This window comes from Triticum aestivum, chromosome 3A (genome assembly GCF_018294505.1).
Source record: "Triticum aestivum cultivar Chinese Spring chromosome 3A, IWGSC CS RefSeq v2.1, whole genome shotgun sequence".
Taxonomy (NCBI): Eukaryota; Viridiplantae; Streptophyta; class Magnoliopsida; order Poales; family Poaceae; genus Triticum; species Triticum aestivum.
Window position 1 is genome coordinate 221,303,444 of NC_057800.1, and position 22,239 is coordinate 221,325,682.

Consider the following 22,239-nt stretch of genomic DNA (forward strand, 5'->3'; position numbering starts at 1 on the left):
ATCCCGCAGCAACGCGCGGGGCATTGTCTAGTTTTAACATATAATGAGGCTAGTCAACTTGGCTCCTCGTTGCTCCCTCGGTTTTCTGCTTCGTCGGCTGTTGGATCTTGGTTAAAACTCATCTGGGACGTCGGATCTAAGGTTGTTCGTTTTGACCCAGCGGTAGTTTTTGCGCGTCCATGACTGGTGGGCTCGTGCGGACATTTTATTGGCTGGGTGAACCACTCGCGACTCGCGGGTGTGAACAAACCATTCCTTGCGCGCCGCGCGTCTAGCGGCTGGCGTGGGCGTCTGCAGCACCCATTGGACACAAACCCCGAAACCCTAGACTCCAATCCTCCTTCGCCGCATCCCTCGCTACCTCGTCCGCCGCCGCACCCTCTTTCCCCTCCTCTCTCTTCAGCGTCCTTCCTCTTTTTCCTTCCGGGTCTCTCTTGCCCGCTCCTTGTTGTTGCTGTGCCGGGGAACCACCACGGCCGCACCGCCGGATGAAGCCACCATCCGCGGCGCTGTTCCGTTGCCTTGGATCCGTGCAGGGGGCCTCCCCGGGGTAGCAGAGGAGGCAGTTGGACGAGGAGGCGCGAGGCGAGCAGGAAGTTGGGGTCGCCGGAGGAGCACAGCCGCACGGGGGCTGGTCTTCGCCAGAGCAGAGTGAAGGAGGTAGATGTAGGGGGACGCAACTCGGCTCCCAAGCAGAGGATGCAGCATCGCCGGCTCCTCTCCCCATGTCGCCGCTGTCCTACGTCTTCGCTGCCGCCACGGCCTTGCTCGCCACTGACCTCCCGAGTGCTTCTCTCCCCTGCATTCCCCTTTCCACGAATTCTTGCCTTCAACGCTAAGGTGAAATGACTCTTCCCATATTTGCTTGTATGCTATTCGATGAAATGCTTATGTCATAACGAGTTCTATTTTTCAGTTTATTCTTCCTGCTGCTAAGTCTTAGTCCTCACGGCGGGGTGGAGGAGCAGGGACGGCCTGTAGGCTGGCGGCAGGGGGGTGGAGCAACGATGTCGAAGCTTTAGGCGGCGCATGCATGGCAGGGTGGAGGAGAGGTCTGTGTGAGGCTGCAAGAGGGGCTCGATTGTGGGATTTTATCTCCCCATGTCAAGCACGCCGGTGAAGACGGAAGGAAGCCATGGGAGGCGGGAGCTCCTCTCTGCCTTGGAGCAGAATCCTGGCGGATGGGTAAGTGCAGAGGAGCGAGCAGAGCAAATGGCATAGCCGCCTCCTCCCCTCGCTTGCTTCCCCCTCTTGGATCCCCAGTTCCAGTTCTCCAGTTCCAGAGTTCTCTCTCTCTCTGGATTTGCTTGACTCTTGTGTTGTTGATTGCTTTGCAGGTTTTGGTTCAGACAGAAGAGCTCCAGGCTTTGGAACTTTTTGGGATAACTAAGTTGGTCGATGTCACTCGAGAAAATGGAAAAGGAGAAGGAAATCGTCATTAAATTTATGATTGGGCGTAGGTAAGGTTACTAGCACCAAGCTTCATGTTTTATAGAAAAAAAAGGACTCCACAAAGCTTCAGATTATTGTTATGATGTGATTTTGCAAGATTTTTGTAATTATTTAATTGCTCAATCTAAAAGACAAATTTCACTCAACTCTACTTTGGAATAATGAGATTACTGATTATTTAGACCTATTTAACTTTTGTAAATAAGTGCACTCACTTTGGAATAATGAGATTTGTCATAATTTCGACAATGGTACTCATGGTGGTTTCAGGTCCATGGACATTGTCAGAACTTTATTCCAGTATATTGTTTCCAGATCTCATGTTTATTCAAGTCACCAAGGTAGTCCACAAGAATTTGTTTACTTTCTTGGATATTTTGTGGAAAGGCATCCTTTTACTAGAGCTATAGATTTTGGAAATGTTCCAGCTTGGTTACTTTTGATGGATTTAGAATATGGTCCAATTTGATCACTTTTGAGACTCAGTTAGAATAGATAAATGCTGTTTCTTCTCCATATAGTTCCTAAGCAGAAAAGCCTCATATGCAGGTTGGAGACACTGGCGTGAAGATGTCGTGAGTTATCTGTAAGGGCATTGTGGTGGCGTGCTCCTCCATTTCTCCTGCGAGTTCTTCGTGTGGCAGTCATGGCCCCATAAGCAGCGCTTCAAGGTCGGTTAAGCCTGAATAATTATCAAGTCTACTGCAACCATTCATGTTTAGGATTGTTCACTGGTTTTAGAATAGACACTCCCTTAAGTATATTTGATCACAATTAAAAGGAGGAAGTCAGATTATTGCAATGTTAGTGCCCGAACTCAGAGGCTTGGTCCACTATCACTTGCTCCTCCTGCCACTGTGTCATAATATCTCCTTTTCATATAAGATGATTGTAACTGAATGATCATATTAGGAGTGTGTTATTGGCAGCCTTGTGATGTTCTTCATAACTCGTGCTCCTGTTTTTAATGTTTGTATTTCTCTTTGTTTCAAGGTGGCTGCAGGTAAAGTTGTCAAGTCGATCTGGTGCTTGCTCGAGCCGTTGATTACTGCTGCTTTGCTAAGGTTCAAGGTCTTACTTCAGTAGAAATTTATTCCAATGCTTGCTCAATCCTTTTTCCATGATGACTACCAGAGGAACCTTCGATGTGTACAGATGGTAATGGATATGGGGACTGACAAGAACTAGCGAACTTGATATCAGATGCCCTGAACTATCAATTCTTTAATTATTGGAGGCTTTTGTATTGATATATCAATACAAGGTGGGATAAGATGCAGGTGAATGCCTTTATTTTGTTTCTTTACGATCTTCTCCTCTATTTGATGATAGATGCAAAAAAATATCGTGTGGCACTGGCTTTCTAATTACATACTCCCCCCGTAAAGAAATATAAGAGCATTTGGATTCAAACGCTTTTATATTTCTTTACAGAGGAGTACAAACTAAATGTGGAGAAGTACTCCCTTTGTCTCAAAATTCTTGTCTTAGATTTGTCTAGATACGGGTGTATCTAACACTAAAACGTAACTAGATACATCCGTATTTAGACAAATATAAGACAAGAATTTTGGGACGGAGGGAGTATATATGTTTATTATCTGGTAAGTGAACTGAATCACCTTGGTATAGAAATCCTATCCGCTTTTGTCGGAGGCACTGTAATAATCTGAAGGAAGCCTTTTTTATTTCCAAGTTGATCAACTACACAACTTCTGATCATAAATCCTTTCTTTAAGGGGGGCTGGTCAATACAGGTCTATATTGTGTTATCTTGCTATTGGGCTCTTTTTTATTTTCTTAAAATGGTCAGATATCACTCATGTTTAATTCGTGGTTGACTGCGTATATCCAAAATAATTATGTTAGTACACTGACGTTAATTTCTACATTTTTACCGAAGTTGGCTAAATAGTTTTTTGTGCTACTGAGATATATATGTGCTCTAAATAGTTTTTTGTGCTACTCAGAAGTAATTTAGTATAGATGTTTTTATAGGAATTGGTTGTTTAACCCTCTCATATAGCCAGTTCGGATTAGTGGTTCAGGTTAGCACTCCTGTGTGTATAGTTGATATCACATATGCTAATGATTCTGGTTGTAAGTTCAGAGGTAATTTATTATACATGTTTTGACAGGAAGTCGAAAGAAGTGCTAATACCTTGTCAACTTTTGGTAATTTTCCCTGTGATTAAGCTTGTGCCTAGCTGACTTGTAAGGTTCCGCACATTTAAGCCTGGTCAGGCTTTCCTCACACATGTACTCTTATTTGATTGCACACTTCTTTTGGTTATTAATTTGTTACCAAGGAACCATGGCACAGTAATGTGCTTCAAGTTTTCCATATGAATAAGAACTATACTCTTTTTCTGCGATTTTAAAGCATTTCCAGACCTATCAAGGCCAAGGTGCTAGCCAATTTTAATTTCATCCTTATGAGGATGAATCGACAAGTGTTCACGAAAGGGTGAAGGTGAATAACAAGGGCACCGCTCTCTGTTGATGCACACCCATGGTTTGCTTGCCACGATGCAACGACAAGATGTTCTCGATAGGTATGTAGCATCAATCTCTTGTAGAGTTCAAAACTAGCCTTATTATCAATCGTTTATGATGTGGTCATGCAGTCTTCGTTTGTCTTTTAGTCGAACAAAAGAAGTGGAGCAAATGGGTGATGTAGGGTAGAACCCTATGGCCCGATCTTTCACGATAGGAGCAGAATCCCGCGAAGAACACGAAGAACACGAGGAGGAAACACGAGGGGAAATCACAAAGGGGCACAAAGAGGAACACTCAAACCAACAAGATAGTCACACATGTGCTAGATCCTCGAATACATAAGAGAAGATACACGATCCACGGACAACTAAGGACGATACAAGGGTAGCCGGTCTTCTCCGTGAGGAGGTCTTGAATCCACAGGGGGATCTTCCCTTAGAAAGGGGGCTTGAATCCAAAGGGATCTTCTCCGAAGAGGCCGCGGTCTCTCGCACGGAGGAGATCGATATGGATGAGCAATGCTCTATCTCTCAAATGAGCTAAACCAATGCTAACCCTAGTACGGAGCTAAGGGACAAGTATATATAGTCCAGGGGTAAGTTGGGGGATACATGGGGTGAAACCCCTTTCACTGCGCACAGGCAGGGCGGTAGTACCGGTCATGGGGGCGGTTGTACCGCTGGATGCTCAGGTACGGGTTCCTGGAGGTGCTTCCGGATGTGCTCAGCGGTTGTACCGGTGCTTGGGGCGGTTGTACCGGTCAGGTGGCTGTTACGGGGATAAACCGGTGCTGCACCGGCCTTGCACCGCTCGATCACAGAAGCTTGGGCGGTGGTCGAGCGGTTGCACCGCTTGTCGGCCTTCAGCGGTACTACCGCTTGGTGTGGGCGGTAGTACCGCTCGGGCTGTAGCAGCTGGCTCTCCTTCCCTTGCTCCCGCGCACACTTGGCCTTGGTCCTTAAGCTCTCCATGGTCTCCTCGGATAGACCTGAGTATGCATAAGGTCCGCGCTTGAGGTAGCATCCATGTCTTACATGCGGAAAAAGAAGATTCGGAAAGGAGCGAGTTCACCTTGTGTCCAATGGTGTATACTTGAGGTCTCAACATGTGGGCACTAGGGGCTTGGGGAGAAGTCGTAGTGTACATGGGGATGATCATAGGATGCTCCGCATCATCCCCTCCCCCTTGGGAAAGATCCGACCTCGGATCGAAAACCAAATCACCATGGGAAAGAGATGGCTTCACCGTGTAGAAGCGGATGTTCACCAAGTAGTCATCATCTTCAAGCTTGGAGTGGGCACTCTCCAATGTCGCATCGTCTAGTGATTCCTTCAAAATGAGCAAGGACAACAAACACTTGGAAAAATAAATGTGGTTAGCGTTAGTGCAAAACCAAGCATTCAAGAGGTGATTCACCAGACAAGTGTAGTCATCATGCAAAGCATATGGTGTGACAAAGGATTGTGACGTGGCATGTAAGCATATCAATCTAGAACAAGCAAAGAAATCATGGGGACAAGCATGTGAATGTGAGGTAGTGATGCAAATATGTGTGACAAGAGAAGAAGCATCTACCTCAAATTCATAGTAAGCATTCACAAAGTGTTCAATGAAAGGTCTATGGTAGGCATAGGAATCATTCACAACACCAAATAAAATGAAGTGTCTAAACACATGGGTCAAGTGCAAGACAATCCAAGCATAATGTGCATGGGGTGTAGTGAATATAGTGTGGCACTCAACACAATAGAAAGAGCAATTGTTCATCATGTGTGAGGCAATCAAGTCAAGCATAGTAATCAAGTCGTAAAAGCTAGTAGTGCGAAGATGCAACATACTAGAATAAATCATGGTAATCATGTCATGAGAGCAAATAATAGGCATAGGCAATGCACATGACATATCGCAAGCACGAACACAAAGCAAGATGAAATTATCATCATAGGCATGGGGTACAAAGCAAACATAGCAATAGCAAGCAATATCTCCACCAAGCTTGCAAATACACATACAAGTATGAGAATCAATCATCATGTGTAATGCAAAGCATGGGTCACGAATGTATGGCAAAAGCATAGTAATGAGCATATCATGCAAAGTGAACATGGCAAGATGGGCATAGAGTATGTAGTGGACAATAACCCATAGCCAAGTGAGGGTCATGTAGAAGAATTGCGCGAAGTCTTTGCGCGAAGAGAGCGGTGGGAAAGACAATCCATGGGATCCCGAGTCACCGTTGCTCTCTAGAGCTCGTTTTGTCAACTCGTGGGATTGCGAGGTTGACAAGTATTCATGGGTACCTACACAAAAGAAACACAAACCAAAGAAATTGTGTGTGTGGTAAATGTACACATCATCCATCATGATGTGTATGTGCACGTGAGAGTTAGCACAAGATAAGCATCGCTCAAAGAAATTTGATGCATGGTATAAGAACATGTCATCCATCATGATAGAATAGTTATTGTGTATAACACGATGGGGATGCAAATTGAGCATACAAGTATAAGGATCATGCAATGGATGGGAGTTATCAAAATCTCCTAAAATGTATGAGGAAACTATGGGGGTCTCCTCATGAGCAATATCGGAAACATCATATGGAGAAAATGAACAACATCCAAAACAATGCATATCCGAAGCTAGGTGATCATGGTATGGCATATGAGATAAAGGATGCAAATGGAGCATATCAATATCACCACAAGAAAAACAAATATCGATAACCATGGGCTTGTCATCTATGCCATATGTGCAAATTGAGTTTATGTTAATGGCATATGCATAGTCACTATGAAGAGATTGCAAATATGACATGTGATTGATCTCATGCATAGCATATGACAAATCAAGCGGATTGGCAAACATGATGTGACCGAGAGAATTAGCACAAGAAATCCTATGTAACATGGCGTCACAACTAAGAGACTCCACATGGCAATCATCATACTCATCATAAATGGGTAAATCATCGCATGGGGAAATCATACTAGCATGAAGCATGTCAATAGGGGGATCAACATCATGAAAGCAATCAATGTCAAGAATGTCCACTAGTGGGACTAGAGCATCACCGTCACCTATGTTACCGTTTTCATTCCACTCAAGTGGTGTAGGTGAGGTGGGAAAGACCAAATGGTGGTCATCTTCATCTTGATGGAACCATGTGGGGGGTGCATCATATTCCACCATGGCCATCGTCTTGTGCAAAGGTAGGACGTAGTCGTCGTGAATCGGTGCGTCATTATAGATGGGACCTAGCACCAAATGAGAAGACACAATAGAGGTAGAGGTCAAGTCGTTAGTGTTGAAAGTGGCCTCGCATGACCTATCAACTAACTCACTCTCTCTATGTGGTGATTCACTCACCCCTCCGAATAGGTGCACTCAAACTCACATATGGTGGAGTCACTCATCTCACTCAAGTGGTGGGGCTTGTGGCTCTCCTCACATGGGAATTGTGGCAACACATATATGGGGCTAGTGGTGAAGTCACTCTCACTCTCAATATGGTGGCACAAGTCACTCAAGTCATCATACGTCGCCGTAGTCGAAGGGAAAATCCCATGTTCAACCATCTCGTTGTCGTCACTGTGTATGAAAGCCAAAGATGGCACATCATCACTCTCGCCTCCTAAGATGGAAGCATCATCCTTGCTCGCCACCTTGTCGCTCGCCTTCAAAGCTTGGTCCTTGAGGGTCTCCGTAGTCGTACTCGTCGCCGTACCGTCTTGAAAAAGAGTCATGGAGGACTCGCCATCGCCAATGCCACAAAGAGGGATGGTGTCGAACGTGGGAGTATCATCTTGGAGCTCGTCGGGCTTGGACATTGTGGTGGTACTAGCCTCATGCTCGTTCTCATGGAGCTTGGTCGTCGCGAAGTGAGCTTGGGGTAGAGAAACTTTGGCCTTCATGAGTTCTTGTTCTGCCTTGAGAGCACCAATGTAGTTGTCGTCGAGGGACTTGTAGTTCTCGAGGAAGATCGTCTTGGAGATGTCGTTGTGCAATCCCATCATGAAGTGGAACTTCATCAAAATGGGGTCGTCCATGCCGGCTCATCGCAAGGCAATCTTTATCTCCTTGAAGTACTCGTCGATGGACTTGTATCCTTGGATGGTGTTCTCCAATTGGCGTTGAAGTTGTTCCGTGTAGGTTGGAGGCACAAACTCTCGTCGCAAAGCTCTCTTCGTCTTGGGCCAACTCATGTCATAGCTCTCCGAAGGTGTGTGAAGCCACCATGTGGACGCGTAGTCGTGGAAGTTCCTTGTGGCGCACTTCACTTGATCTTCGGGAGGGACTTGATGTAGCTTGAGGTAGTCGTCCATCAAACGCTCCCACTCGAGATACTCCTCGGGTTCTTGAGTCCCATAGAAAGGAATCGTGTGGTCGATGTCGAGGTCGTAGTAGCTCGTGGAAGTCACGGACTTGAGCTTGGGGAGCTTCTCTTGAGTGTAGTCTTGAGGTGCTTGTTGGCGAAGATGCCATATATCCGAAGGCGAAGAGGCCTTGAAGTCGCTTGGCGAAGATGCCAAAGTGGTTGGTGTAGCCGTAGCTCCGTCTTGGTGGTGCTTGTCTCGCGGTCTTCTCTTGTGGTCATGAAGTTTGGACTTGGCATGAAGTAGGGCTTGTTGCGACTTGTAGGTAGGCGCATCTCGAGCATCTTCATGATGATGTTGTCGTTGTCGTGCTTGAGCTCGATGTAGATGTCGTTCGTCGTCGTCGTGCACATGTTGCTTGGAGGTGACTTGCCCTTCATGACGATGTGGATCACGAACGTGATGGTGGTCGCCATGGAGATGTGGACGTGGACGCCTTGCGCTTGCATCATTTTTGCGCTCCGAAGACTTGTGACTTGAACGTCGCCGCCTTGAGGATGATGAAGGGGAAGAACGGTTGATCAACAAGGTCCGAATCTCCTCCATCCTTGCATCTTGCTCCTCCTTTTGTGCGGAAAGCTTGTTGTTGATGTAGTTGTACACGCCGTCGTTGTTGCGGAAGAACGGAGATGAAATGCCTTGCCTATCCATCATAAGATTCGAGCCAATATGAGTGGAGAAAGAGAAGAACGAATACCAAATGTACCTTGACCGAAATTGAAAGTGGATCAATGATCACTCCAATGTGGACAAGGAAATAGCACAATTGGTACCAATTCTTGTCGGTTTCTCACACCTACACAAATAAGGCTTATGGTGGAGCTCGGTGAGGATAGTGGCACAAAAAAAATTGATGTAAAATGTTAGCAAGAGTCAATAATGTTGAAAGAGATTCACAAATTCGCAAGTGTAACAAGTAGACCAATAGCAATATGTGGCACACGGAAACACACACACGGATAGATAAATGGGGTCGTGCAACCAAGGATGAGCACAAAATGTGGAATCCACAGAAAACGCTCGTGTTGCACAACTCAAGAGAGACGCTAGCACGATTGCTCTATAGGCATATACGACACTTGTGCACAACCTATTAGATGCAAAATGGATAACTTTCTATCCCAAGTATGCTATGTATGTATGGTTCCCGGTGTTTCTCACAAGGTGACCCAAGATGATCTTATATGCAATGTGGTATGATGCTATGGCTATTGCTTACAAGCTTCTTTGCTCTTTCTCTTTGCTTAAAAGCTTATTCTCTTTTTTTTGTATGGCCACTTTTGCACAATGCACAAACCAAGATAGCTATTATGTATATGCGGGAACAAACTTGAGGCACATGAGATGATATGATACCAATATGATATGGTATGTACGCAATGTATGGTCTAGATCACTAATGTGCACAAGTAACGTTGTCGGCAATACTCAAATGGCTAGTCTCCATAGGCAAGTGACGCAAAATGGGCTAGGGGTTATCAATGCAATGGCAAGGGAATATACAATGGAGGGGTACCACGATACCAAGATGATATGGAGGTTACCGTCCGCGGTGATGATGAGTGGTGGTGATCTTGATGATGATACCAAGATGATGGAGACTCGTCCCTAAGTAGCCGAAACACCTTAGGAAACAGAAAAACCGCGAACTCAAAATATCAAATGCCAAATGGTGGTAGCGGGAATGCGGTGGTGATTTTGTGGAAGCTCAATGGAATTGCGGGATGGCAATGATGGGTTGTGGAGTACGCAATGCGGAAGTCGAGGGTAAGGTGGTGGACTATACACGGTATCGGAGTTGGAAGCACGGCCCCTAAGTAGCCGAAACACCTTAGGAGACACAACTCACAACACAAGCAAAATTGGGTTAAGTTGGGTGGTCGAAGTGTATAGTGGTCAATCCTATGCGGAAGTGGTGGTGGTGGTTGATGAAGAAGCGACCGTCCCTAAGTAGCCTAGACACCTTAGGAGACTCAAATCACTCCTCAAGCAACCACTAATGCGATGGGAAACAAAATTGGTTAGGTTGCGGAAGGCTATGGTGGTGTAGCGGATGATGTGGTGGAAGCCCTAGGTAAAGATGACAAAGTTCCAAAAATTTGATGGAGTCAAATGGTGTTGAAACCTATGTATATGGATGGGGGATGTCAATAGCTACTCAACGAGCTAAAGAACGCGAAAATCAGACTCCGGATGTGAAAGTTATGGTCAAAACTGTCAATCAGCCGAGGCTGAAACTGGGAGGGGCGGTTGTACCGCTTGGGTGGGCGGTTGTACCGCTCCTGGCGCGTCCCGGGGTTCCAGTTTTAGCTGGCAGAAGTAGCAGGTTATGGGGGAGCGGTTGTACCGCCTCGGGGGCCGGTTGTACCGCTGGTGTCGGGAAAAATTCTCAGATCTGGATCGGGGATGAACTTGGGGCGGAAATGGATGATCCCGGGGGCAAAATTTGATGGATTTCGCGGATGGAAGGTGGGGAAACTTGGGGAGATGCTAGATCCACTTGAAACCAAGCAAATCCATGGATCAAAATCAACAAAACATCATCAAACCAACAAATCACAAAAAAAAATTGGGCCTATTTTTGGTGGGGATTTTCGAAATTGGGAAAGAACACAACAAAATTAGGCTAGAAAACAACGAGGGGAGGCTCCGAAATCGTGATCAACCTTGCTCTGATACCAAGATGATGTAGGGTAGAACCCTATGGCCCGATCTTTCACGATAGGAGCGGAATCCCGCAAAGAACACGAAGAACACGAGGAGGAAACACGAGGGAAAATCACAAAGGGGCACAAAGAGGAACACTCAAACCAACAAGATAGTCACACATGTGCTAGATCCTCGAATACATAAGAGAAGATACACGATCCACGGACAACTAAGGACGATACAAGGGTAGCCGGTCTTCTCCGTGAGGAGGTCTTGAATCCACGGGGGGGTCTTCCCTTAGAAAGGGGGCTTGAATCCAAAGGGATCTTCTCCGAAGAGGCCGCGGTCTCTCACACGGAGGAGATCCGATATGGATGAGCAATGCTCTATCTCTCAAATGAGCTAAACCAATGCTAACCCTAGTACGGAGCTAAGGGACAAGTATATATAGTCCAAGGGGTAAGTTGGGGGATACATGGGGTGAAACCCCTTTCACTGCGCATAGGCAGGGCGGTAGTATCGGTCATGGGGGCGGTTGTACCGCTGGATGCTCAGGTACGGGTTCCTGGAGGTGCTTCCGGATGTGCTCAGCGGTTGTACCGGTGCTTGGGGTGGTTGTACTGGTCAGGTGGCTGTTAAGGGGATAAACCGGTGCTGCACCGGCCTTGCACCGCTCGATCACAGAAGCTTGGCCGGTTGTTGGGCGGTGGTCGAGCGGTTGCACCGCTTGTGGGCTTTCAGCGGTGGTACCGCTTGGTGTGGGCGGTAGTACCGCTCGGGCTGTAGCAGCTGGCTCTCCTTTCCTTGCTCCCGCGCACACTTGGCCTTGGTCCTTAGGCTCTCCATGGTCTCCTCGGATGGACCTGAGTATGCATAAGGTCCGCGCTTGAGGTAGCATCCATGTCTTACATGCGGAAAGGGAAGATTCGGAAAGGAGCGAGTTCACCTTGTGTCCAATGGTGTATACTTGAGGTCTCAACATGTGGGCACTAGGGGCTTGGGGAGAAGTCGTAGTGTACATGGGGATGATCATAGGATGCTCCGCATCAATGGGTTTAACTTGTATGCCCTACTCCTGTTGCGATAAGCATTTGGTTTCCATCCGCAAGACAAGTTTCTGCTTGTGTAACAACAATACTGTCTGGGTCGTCAAGTTTCTAACTATCATCTGTTCCAGGATCATCCTGACCATTAGGTTCCTCGTGTTCTCCTTGGCGGTTCTGTATGTTGTCTCAAGACGTATTGGCCTGTTGACACTGCAAAGGAAGTTGGTTGATGCAATCAGATCAAGCTCAGTATCAGCTGGAGACATCTTGGATGAAGTGCAGGAGGGACCTTCCACAGCAAATGCTCCTCCCATCTGATGAACTGTGATTTTACTTCCATCCATTGTTTATACATACATGAGCTTACATCCGGAAGTAAGCTTACCTGTCAGTTATTATTTCGTAGTACATGTTGTCTAAAGTCACATTTGATGAGTGTTGTTTTTAAGTACAGTACTAAAAGCTATATTCAGTTGGATGAGGTGTACAACTATATATATATATTCTAAAATAGTACCACCTTCTGTACCATAATGTAAGACATTTTTGCAGTTTAAATTGAAATGCAAAAACATCTTATATTATGTTACAGAGATAGTAAATACACCAACGGTCCTGAGAGTATCATCTTATCATCTGTGTGTCAAGCAGGTTTTATAAGAAAACGCCCAGCAGGGTCCTATATGTGAGCAAGTATTATCGTGGGTCCTAATCTATCTTTTATATTTATAAATATATAAATAGCTAGCTTTCATTAATCTATTTTTCTTAACATGCAAGTATGTCACCTCATCAAATAACATGGATGGAAAAAGGTCCACCTCAACATAAAACCATGCAGAGAAAGTTGTAACTTAACATGTAAACATGCATAAGAATTTCCACCATTGTATTATGTAATTTATGTTTAATAAATATTTTACAATTATACAGTAGTCATATGCGAGGCCCTTTTCTTCTATAAACGAGTGCAGAGAATTACAATACAGATCATAGACACAATCTAATTGGTCGAATAACTAATGTATAATATTACCGAAGATACCTTTATCAAAATTAATGTTTACATAATCATCTATGCGGGCTCCTCTCATGCTCAGCCGTCGCAAAAACCTGAAACAACATAAATTCCAGAGTAGATATCTCTACAAAATGCAGGTAAAGAACCAAGATCCAGTCGTGGGCCTAATCGACTGGGCCGCCAAAACAATTGCAATGGCTGCAGAGATTTGTTTCCATATACGTATCCATCCCTATGTGGAATGAGATGCTGACCAAGATATGTGGTGGCTAAAAAAGCGTAGGAAGAGATTAAAAATCGCCCCAAGAAGAGACGAAACATAAAGTCCAAATAAATGCAATTCAAATTCATGCATCAAAGTAGTTGGAAGCAGTAGGAAAGCGGGACAAATCTCACCAGTTTTAGATACACATGGGCGTCGAGGTATTCGCCTATAACCGAACGGAGCTGCCCAGGAAGAAGAAGGGATAGGTAGTTCGATACCCTGCCGCTTCATATTATGCTCCAAGCGAGCCAGCCCAACACACTGCTTTGTGGGCTGGACTAACTACCGTATGACTACTTTAAAATGGACATGCTTAAAAAAAATGGACATGTGTCTAAGTGGCACAAAAATAGTCTTTTTTTCTCTCAAACACACAAGCAAATTGATACAAGCACTACCTTAAAGCCTCCTTAACTGGTATGTATTTTTTTTATGTATGGGGATCTAAATTCTTAATGTACGTGCTTTTTCAACAAAAGATTGCTAAAAATAGTTTTCAATGGGACTTTGTGCTGCCAAATTTAAATCTGTGTGTACATCTCATTGTAGAAACCAAGCCACCATTTTTTTTATTAAAGGGCGTTAAATTTTGTTACCATACATGCTTGCCCACAACTATACCAACGGAATCGTGGATTTTATTTTCAATGTGAACATGGATTCAACGCGTCTCTGCGCCATTTGGCGCAACGAGTCCACTAGTTTCATAATATGATCTGGAATGCCATTTCACCATGACAATTGACATGCACATGATACATCAGTACAAGGCACAAAAGCATATTTAGATCATGGAATAGCAGTACACAATTTGTCCAATCTCATTTTACTCTAGCTCTTGAAGAAGGACAAACAAATACTTCAATTCTCATCGACATACAAAAAAGTCAGAAATACCCTCCTCTCCCTAAACTGCATTTCCTTATTTCCATTTCATCGTCTGATGGTGCATAAGGCCATGCAGCTCATGCCGAAAGAGAAACAAATTACAGAAGAGGTGGTGCCCAAACTGAAGCTAAGAATTATTCATCGGCGAATGTAAAGCTTTGAGCATACAAAACCGGTATTACAGTAACAGCAGTGCGGTGGTAAACACCCTGTAGAACAAGGATGTATTACTCAGGGTGTACCTGTTAGAGGACAGTATCCAAGCTCTCCATTGTATTTCATAGATCTGTCTACAAAACATAGGGATAAACTTTCTGGAGAGCTTATGAGGTCAATCTATGTTTCGACAAGAATAAATATCAGGTAAGGTGAATGCTTGTACTAACGCCTAGCTAAAGCCACGCCGCCACTAAGATCAGCAACTAATTGCCCTGCTTGATTCTAATGCCTCGATCTTCAGCACGCAGCAAGGTGTACAAAAACCACTGTAAGTTAGGACCAACTTGTAAGGGAACATCAAATATGTGCCTATCTAAACTCTATAATATGGCCTGGGAAAGTGAGATTCATCGAAAATTGGAGCATGTAAAAAGGGGTAGCATGCCAGCTCCCCGTGCCTTAAGGTTGTGCAAGGCTATTTTCCTAGCTTGTTTTCTCCTGATTTTCTTGCATTATTTTTTCCAGTTCCTTTTGCCCAGTAGATATCAGGATCTTCATTGTGTCGAATGCGGTGAGTTTAATGCTGCATGTCATAACAAACTTGTGAGAGAACATAATTTCTATGGCAAGTTAAACATGATGCTAGCTATCAGTGTCGCTGTAATTAAAATAAAATATTTTCACAGACATGGTGACAAAAGCACCACCTGCTATTTGGTAGATTTTTCAACGCGTTTGGCACAAAACCTCTGTATAGCCCAACTAGACCGTCACGCTCCACAATGCCTGCATTTGGCATTAAAAAACTCAAAAAATGCTTCTTTTTGGCCAATAATGAACAAGACCAAGCTGCTAATGAGTACGTAGAATGGTGAAAAGTGGCAAATAACATTGTACACACTGAGGTGGCTATGTAGCACTATGCAAAAAATGCTGCACTACTGTGCTGCATATGCAAGGGTAGCAAAATTCACTCAGCTACCTGGTATGGCATCGAAAATTGTATTGTACGGTGTGCCTTTCATTTGCATCTGCCTCCTAACAGTGTCCAACGGATAGCACATCAAAGTTGCAAATGTTGCTGAAAGAAGAGCAGTTGCTAGAGAAGTCTCTGGTCTACTCTTGTACTTCTCCGGTACGGATTTCTTCATTCTTCGATACAGAAATGATGATTTGGATATATAAAAACGTGAGACAAATATCAAAATCTGAGACCATTTTATATATCATACACTATGAAGAATTGAATATGCAGTAGAAAGGATCTCACAGGTCAAAAACACAGAAGTTTACAGCGATGTAAGGTGCAATTCCTATAAGAGATGGACCAAGGCCCCCATAGAAGGAAGCTAGCCCTTCTTCTCTCAGCATGTTCAGAGCAACCTACAAAATTAATCATCATGAAATACCAGTTTCGAACTACAGAAATTTGTGTTTGTAATAGTTATTACCTGTGACATAGTGCTATGTCCAGATTGAACTGCTAGCCTAAGCCGGAGGACATCCAGTGGGTAAGTCACCTATCAGCAAGTACAAATAGAAAGTTCAGACCAGAATAAGAATGAACGGAAACACAACCAATTTTAACCTATGAAACTAGAAACAAACAGCCATTTGCTAGAAAGAAGGTAGATAAAATAAATTACAAGTGTAGAAGTCATGCCCGCACAAGCCCCAGCCGCAAGTCTCCCAAATACAGTAAGCTCTCCATCCTTTCTCCGGAATACTTTCTGAAAACAACGAATTGAAGTTGTAAAATAACAAAAAGGAACACGGCACTCACATTCACAATCACAAGAACATAAAATAGATTAAGTGACTATTAGTAGCAAGGAGATGTTATGACCTTGTAAACTTCATATGAGAAAAGTTGTACTGCACTGTATGGAATTATGCGGATAACCTGGAGGAGTTTATGGAGAAGAAACAAGTCAGCATGGGAACACAAGATAAACCATGCATGAGACACAAAATCATAATTTGCAAGATGGGTAATATCAAGCACCTGTGGAAGATTGCCCTTCCAGTAACCCTTTATACCTTCCTCCTTCCCTATCTCTGCCATAGCCTACACAATTGGAGATGTACCAGGTTACATGATTTCCTTTACATGTAAGTACAAGTATCATCGATAAGGCATTAAAAGAAAACTATCGCCCTTTCTCCCCTATGTTCTGACTGTCAACTCTAAAATGCATCAATTCAACAGAAATGGTTAATATTCGTATATCTTTATTAAAGAAAATGGAAATAACCTGACACAGAGGGTACGGAAACCAGGTAATTCCATGGTTAACCTTATCCAGTTAGTCAAACAAGCATCTCAAATCTGTTAATAACTGAACTAAAACAACATTATAGTTACAAGTGCAAAATAAAGGATGGAGAAACAGCTCGAGCTCTTGCCAAATAAAGCAAAAGAAGACTTGGTGATCCTGAAGTTTCTAACTGTGATCTCCCACCAAGGACCTTTTCATCTTAAGTTACCTACTTCTTTATAGTTCAGATAAGGTCTTTTTGTTTTGGTTATTCCTGATGGATTATTATTCAGTTAACATAGATTGCAGGTGTATGGAAGAATGTTCTGAAAAAGAATCAACGATAGATTTCAGTTAACCCCAAATTTTCTTTGAGCCGCAGTTCTGAATTTATGCATTGATCATATAAAAAATCACATGTTCTGTATCATTTTTTGTTTGCAACACAAAAAGAAACGGAGTCAAAGAGAATGTAGCATTGTTACCTGCACGAATCCAATTCCCTTGGTGCTCTCACCCGCCATCCGCACGCTATGTGTCTGGGCGAAGAAGAGAAGAAACGCGGGTCAGAAACATCAGTTACACACCCAGCAGCATGAACCGCGGGGGCATCGGGGTCAGAAGGCCGCATGCCTGCATGAGGAGCTTGACGCGGTCGAGCGGCGCGGTGACCGTCTTGGCGACGGCGCCCGCCCCGGCGCCGGCCGCGAAGAGCGCGACGCTGCTGGGCACCAGCGCCAGCAGCGCCAGGGGGTGCTTCAGCAGCTGCGCCACCGGCGGCATCTTGCCCTTCGTCCCAGAGACCTCGGCTGCCACCTGAGCCAGCGTTCTCTCCTTCTCCTCTTCCACATCCTCCGCCTTGACGGCGGCCGCCCCGCCCTCACGGACGGAGAGGGACGCGAAGGCGCAGGGTGGGTAGGAGCGGCCCCAGGGGTTACCCGCGCGGAGGAGGAGAGCAGGCGCGTGCCCAGGCACGGGCGGCGGGCGCCAGGAGTCGCATGCCTCCACTCGCCGGTGGCTCATCGGGTGGTGGTTCGGCGGAGGGAGGCTGCCTGGATCTGCGAGCCCGCGGGAATCGGAGGAATTTGGCAATGGGGATGGAGAGGAGGGAGGGGATAAGGGGAGGACGAGTTGTTAAACCCCGCGGTGGCAACGGGAATTGGCAGTGGCACGGCACTCGTAGTGACTACTGACTCAGTAGTGATGACAGCAATAGGGTCGCAGACGCGTGGAAAACGAGCATGGATCTGTCAAAAACGACGACGCCATTTTTTAAGAGACACCAAACGCATAAAAGATTCGATTAGTTTGATTGATTGGTCGCATAAATAAATTGGTTAGCATGAACCTTAAAGCACCTCTGGATCTGGCTAATAGGTCGTTTTTTCACAATCAGGCCCGAACGATGCACCTTGTGGCACGTGCGTAGGGGAGGCTGCACGCGAGGGGACGGTCTCGAGAAGTCGTGTTGTTTCCCGAAGAGGCGGCATAATTACCCTCACCTATCTCTCTCTCTCTCTCTCGCTCCCCACTCTCACATCGGCGATGGTGAGCAACGGAGCGACGGACTGCAAGACGATCACCGGCTTCATCGGCGCACTGACAGGGCATCGACAATGGCGGTAAGCCCTTGCCCTGTTTTTTTGATTTACGGTTTAGATTGGATTTTCAGACTCGATTCAAGCATTAGGAAGAGGATTGAATACAAAGGGGTTGGGGAATTGGAGTTGCACTCGATTCGTCAGAGAACCGATGGACTATAGTGTTCATACGATGATTTTTTAGTACAAGGAGGTTGGAGAATGGGGTAAATTTACCTTAGAAGCACATATCCTAGACGCGACGACCTTGGAGGCGTTTTGAGCGGCGGGGGGTCATAGCCTTCTTGTTGTCTTCCACCACCACCTCCACCGCACCATCCACAATCTCCCCCTCCTCATCTTCGTCAAAAACGATGGGTCTTGCAGGCGCCGGCGCCTTGACCACCATGTACACCGCATTGTGGTCGTCCTTTGAAGCCACCACGGCGAACGGCTGGTCTTGACAAGCCTTGTACTGCCTGTACTCTGGCCCATTTGGCTCTCTGACTAGCATCGCCGGACTTGGCATGATCCTTGGCCGAGCGCATTATGTGCACTGACATAGCACCTTTGACTGGGTCAGGAATCAACATCATCAACTCCTTCGTCGTCGCATTTGACACCACATCGTCTGCCTCCTTATGCATGACGGTGCAAAATACCATCAGATCCCTCGGTACAGGTCTGAGCGCGGCTGGAAGTCCCAGATAGAGGTCGCACAAGGGGTTTATCCAGGTTCGGGCCTCCAGAGAGTAATACCCTACATCCTGCTGGTTTTAGTTATTCATGGTGTATGGATACCTCATGCGAGGGGTTAGAATGGTGTATGAGATTGCTACCGAGAGTTTGCCTATCTGGTGATAGATGGTGATGACCCACAAGTATAGGGGATCAATCATAGTCCTTTCGATAAGTAAGAGTGTCGAACCCAATAAGGAGCAGAAGGAAATGACAAGTGGTTTTTAGCAAGGTATTTTCTACAAGCACTGAGATTATCGGTAACAGATAGTTTGATAGCAAGGTAATTTGTAATGAGCAAGTAATAGCAACTATAAAAAAAGGTGCAGCAAGGTAGCCCAGTCCTTTTGTTAGCAAAGGACGGGCCGAAAAGTTCTCTTATAATAAGCAAAGCGTTCTTGAGGACACACGGGAATTTCATCTAGTCACTTTCATCATGTTTGTTTGATTCGGAGTAAATTGCACAGAAGTACCACAATTGGGGCATTGGAAGCAGGTTGGTGCTAAGATTGATAATTTTTACGTGTCAGTACCAAGTTTGGGGTGAGACGTTGCAAAAGAGGCTAAAAGTGCATTTTATACATATTGACAGGTATTCTGACCGGTTGGGCCCGCCCGTCAGGCGCCACGCTGGCCAGTGAGCGCGTGCCCGCGCGCTGACTCGGACGAGCCAGTTTAGGCGCGGCTGGTGCGGCCCGAGCCAGACCTCGCTCATTCCCCCCGCTCTACTCTGCCTTCTTCTTCCTTCTCTCTACCTCGCCGCCGCCTGCGCCCGCCCCTGTCGGCCGCCACACGCCTTCGCCGCAGCCATGGTTTTGGAGGACAAGAGCAGCGATGACAACTCAAGCCTCCCGTACATGTACTCCTAAACCTCCACCGATGGGCTCAACCAGGTCAGTTACTCCATTGGAGCTAGGGTTAGGGTTAGGTTTAGAAAATGTGGGGATTTTTCTGTGTAGGTGGTCTTTGTTGTGAGGATTTCGTTTGATTTGCTTTGTCCTCGTCCTCTGCACATGATGGTAACTTGGATTTTGCTTGGGCAGGTGCCTTTCTCTCTTGAGGACCCGGATTACAAGGGTCTTGAGCTAGATCTGATAGTGATGTGCGAGAAGCATGGGAAGCCATCAGAGAGGCTTGTTGCATTTGAAGGAACAATGACTGGGAGAAGGTTCTTAGCATGTGCAGAGCCGGTACTTTCTTGCCTTATTGATTATTCACAGGATGTGTTCATTGAAAGTGATATAGTCTTGTTTGCCAAGTGTGATTCAGTTATGTCTATGGTAATTTTGTTAGTCATATATGCCCTACTGTAGTGCTCATTGTAGGAATGCTGAATATTAAATTCAGTGGAGTGCATTTTTGCTAAATATAGGCTCAAGCTTGCTCTGTTGTGTGCACATTCTATTTATTTATACTTGTATGCAGTGTTGCTTAGTACTCACATTAGCCCCTCCATTAGCTGATGTGTGACTCCTAATAAGTAACTGTTGCTTACTGCTGACAGTAGGTACTGTCATTAGCTAGTTTGTTGCTGCAGGCTAATGTAGTGTATTTAGCTAGGCTAATGTAGTCTGGTTTAATAACTCTTCATTCAGTGATGTCTATGTTCTATTTGTTAGTGATATATGGCAAAGTAGTTAACTGGTAGAGTGGTAGTGCACATTGTAGGATTCCATTATATTAATGGCCAATTCTAAGTTGGTTATTATGCTAAGTTGAATGGAGTGTTACTTTGCTAAATATATACTGATCACCCATTGTAGGATTACATTAAGTTATTTTTACAATGTGCTCCTGTTGCTTAGCACATGGCTGTGCAAATTCAGTGTTGGTCAGTACCAACATTAGCTACTGCCATGAACTAACTGTTGCTTACTACTCATAGTAGTTGTATTGTACTAAATTTTGCCCTTGTTATTTTTCCAGGAAGGTAAGAATTGTGGGTTTGTTCAGTGGGTTGATGAGCAGTGGCCCCCAACAATGGAGAATGCATTGTTGAAGCTTTGGTCAATGGTTGAAGAGAGCAAGTGTGCTAGGGTGAATGATAATCTTGAAAGTGCTTTAACTATTCACCATTTGACAGAAGAAAAGAACAAACTGGATGCAGACTATGACAAGTTAGTGAAAGATGTGCATCAACTTGTGGACTTTCAGGAGGAGAGGGTTGTGGATTTCAGTTATCTGCAGTCCAAAATCACATATCCGCACCAATGTAGAGCTGAATTGGTGGCTGGTATGAAGGCAAAAATGGCAAAGAAAGATGCAGTTATAGAGAAGCTTCAACAAAAGTATGAACTCATGTGCAACCTGACAAGTGCTCAAGCAACTGCCATCCAGAACCTGAAGTTGAAGAATATGAAAGAGAAGGAATTGCTTAGTGAGGCTAGAATGAATTTGGAGTTGAAGAATGCAGAGCTCACAAATTTTGAGGAGAAGCTGACCCAAGAGAAGCTAGAGTTGAAGTTTCAGGTTGCTGATCTGCTGAAGCTCAAGGTAAACCATAATGAAGAGAAGTACATGCAAGAGCTTAAGATTTGTGAGCTCATGAAGGCAGAGGAGAAGCTTAAGGAGAAGATCAAGGGGATCCAGGGCATCTTATAGAACTAAAGAAGATGAAGTGATATTAGCGAGCATTGCAGACCTTTTGGGAAGGATGGCTGTGCAATGACCTAGTAACTTAGAATTATGGTTGTGTAATGTATGGTTCTAGTAATTGTGAACTCTGGCTGTTTCTCTACCCAGTAGTTATGCTATTCATCCTTTTGTGAGAAAAGGGATGGATTGTGCATTTGAACTCCACTATGTATTGTGAACAATGGTTGTGTATGCCTATAATGTGTTGAACTGCAGTAAGTATTGTTTGCCTATGTTATACTGATGCTGAAAATGGTTGCTAGTTTGTTGCTGAAAATGATGACATACAAAGCATTGGAAAATGCTTATGTTACGCTGTTTCTTAAATGCTTAAATGCATTTGCAAAAGGAATAGTTTCTTATGCTTAAATGCTTCCTCATCATTCTTTTGTTATGTTGCCACCCCAAACCCTAATTCATTCTTTTAGGTGGTTTCGTCGACCCTAAGCCACCCTAGAGCCTAAATGGTAGGTTTAGGTGGTTTCGTCGACCCCGAGCCACCAAAACCCTAATTGATTCTATTAGGTGGTTCCGTCAACCCCGAGCCACCCAAACCCTAATTGATAGGTTGAGGTGGTTTCATCGACCCCGAGCCACCAAAACCCTAATTGATAGGCTTAGGTGTTTTTGTCGACCCCGAGACACCAAACCCCTAATTGATAGGTTTAGGTGGT

The 22,239-nt window shown here is 45.0% G+C and overlaps 1 protein-coding gene and 1 long non-coding RNA gene across 6 annotated transcripts; one reads left to right on the top strand and one right to left on the bottom strand.

Annotated features, from left to right (window-relative positions):
* The first annotated feature begins 230 nt into the window (after positions 1 to 230).
* LOC123061038 (uncharacterized) lies at positions 231 to 12,498 on the top strand. Of its 5 annotated transcripts, none has more exons than XR_006428445.1 (7): positions 231 to 840; positions 917 to 1,185; positions 1,338 to 1,460; positions 1,723 to 1,793; positions 2,002 to 2,123; positions 2,446 to 4,007; positions 12,154 to 12,498. It is a non-coding gene; the product is annotated as an uncharacterized lncRNA (long non-coding RNA). The 5 variants fall into 5 exon arrangements; XR_006428447.1 differs by lacking the exon at positions 1,723 to 1,793 and having other exon boundaries at positions 233 to 840; positions 2,446 to 2,732; positions 3,591 to 4,007; XR_006428448.1 differs by lacking the exon at positions 1,723 to 1,793 and having other exon boundaries at positions 234 to 840; positions 2,446 to 2,732; positions 3,836 to 4,007.
* A 1,820-nt stretch (positions 12,499 to 14,318) lies between these two features.
* On the bottom strand, positions 14,319 to 17,795 carry LOC123061039 (probable envelope ADP,ATP carrier protein, chloroplastic). Its single transcript, XM_044483941.1, has 10 exons — positions 17,247 to 17,795; positions 17,099 to 17,152; positions 16,361 to 16,423; positions 16,202 to 16,258; positions 16,002 to 16,085; positions 15,807 to 15,875; positions 15,626 to 15,738; positions 15,338 to 15,507; positions 15,063 to 15,141; positions 14,319 to 14,938 (listed from the first exon to the last, which is right to left on the bottom strand). Exons 1-10 carry the CDS (start codon positions 17,634 to 17,636, stop codon positions 14,839 to 14,841), a joined length of 1,179 nt encoding a protein of 392 aa, XP_044339876.1. The 5' UTR covers positions 17,637 to 17,795; the 3' UTR covers positions 14,319 to 14,838.
* Between the last annotated feature and the right edge of the window lie 4,444 nt (positions 17,796 to 22,239).

Excerpts from the sequence above, each read along its gene's own strand:
- LOC123061039 (XM_044483941.1), bottom strand. The coding sequence starts at position 17,636 with ATGAGCCACCGGCGAGTGGAGGCATGCGACTCCTGGCGCCCGCCGCCC. Across the intron at positions 15,739-15,806 it reads GACATAGCACTATGTCACAG|GTTGCTCTGAACATGCTGAG; the intron begins GTAATAACTATT and ends TTAATTTTGTAG. Across the intron at positions 15,508-15,625 it reads AACTTCTGTGTTTTTGACCT|AATGAAGAAATCCGTACCGG; the intron begins GTGAGATCCTTT and ends TCTGTATCGAAG.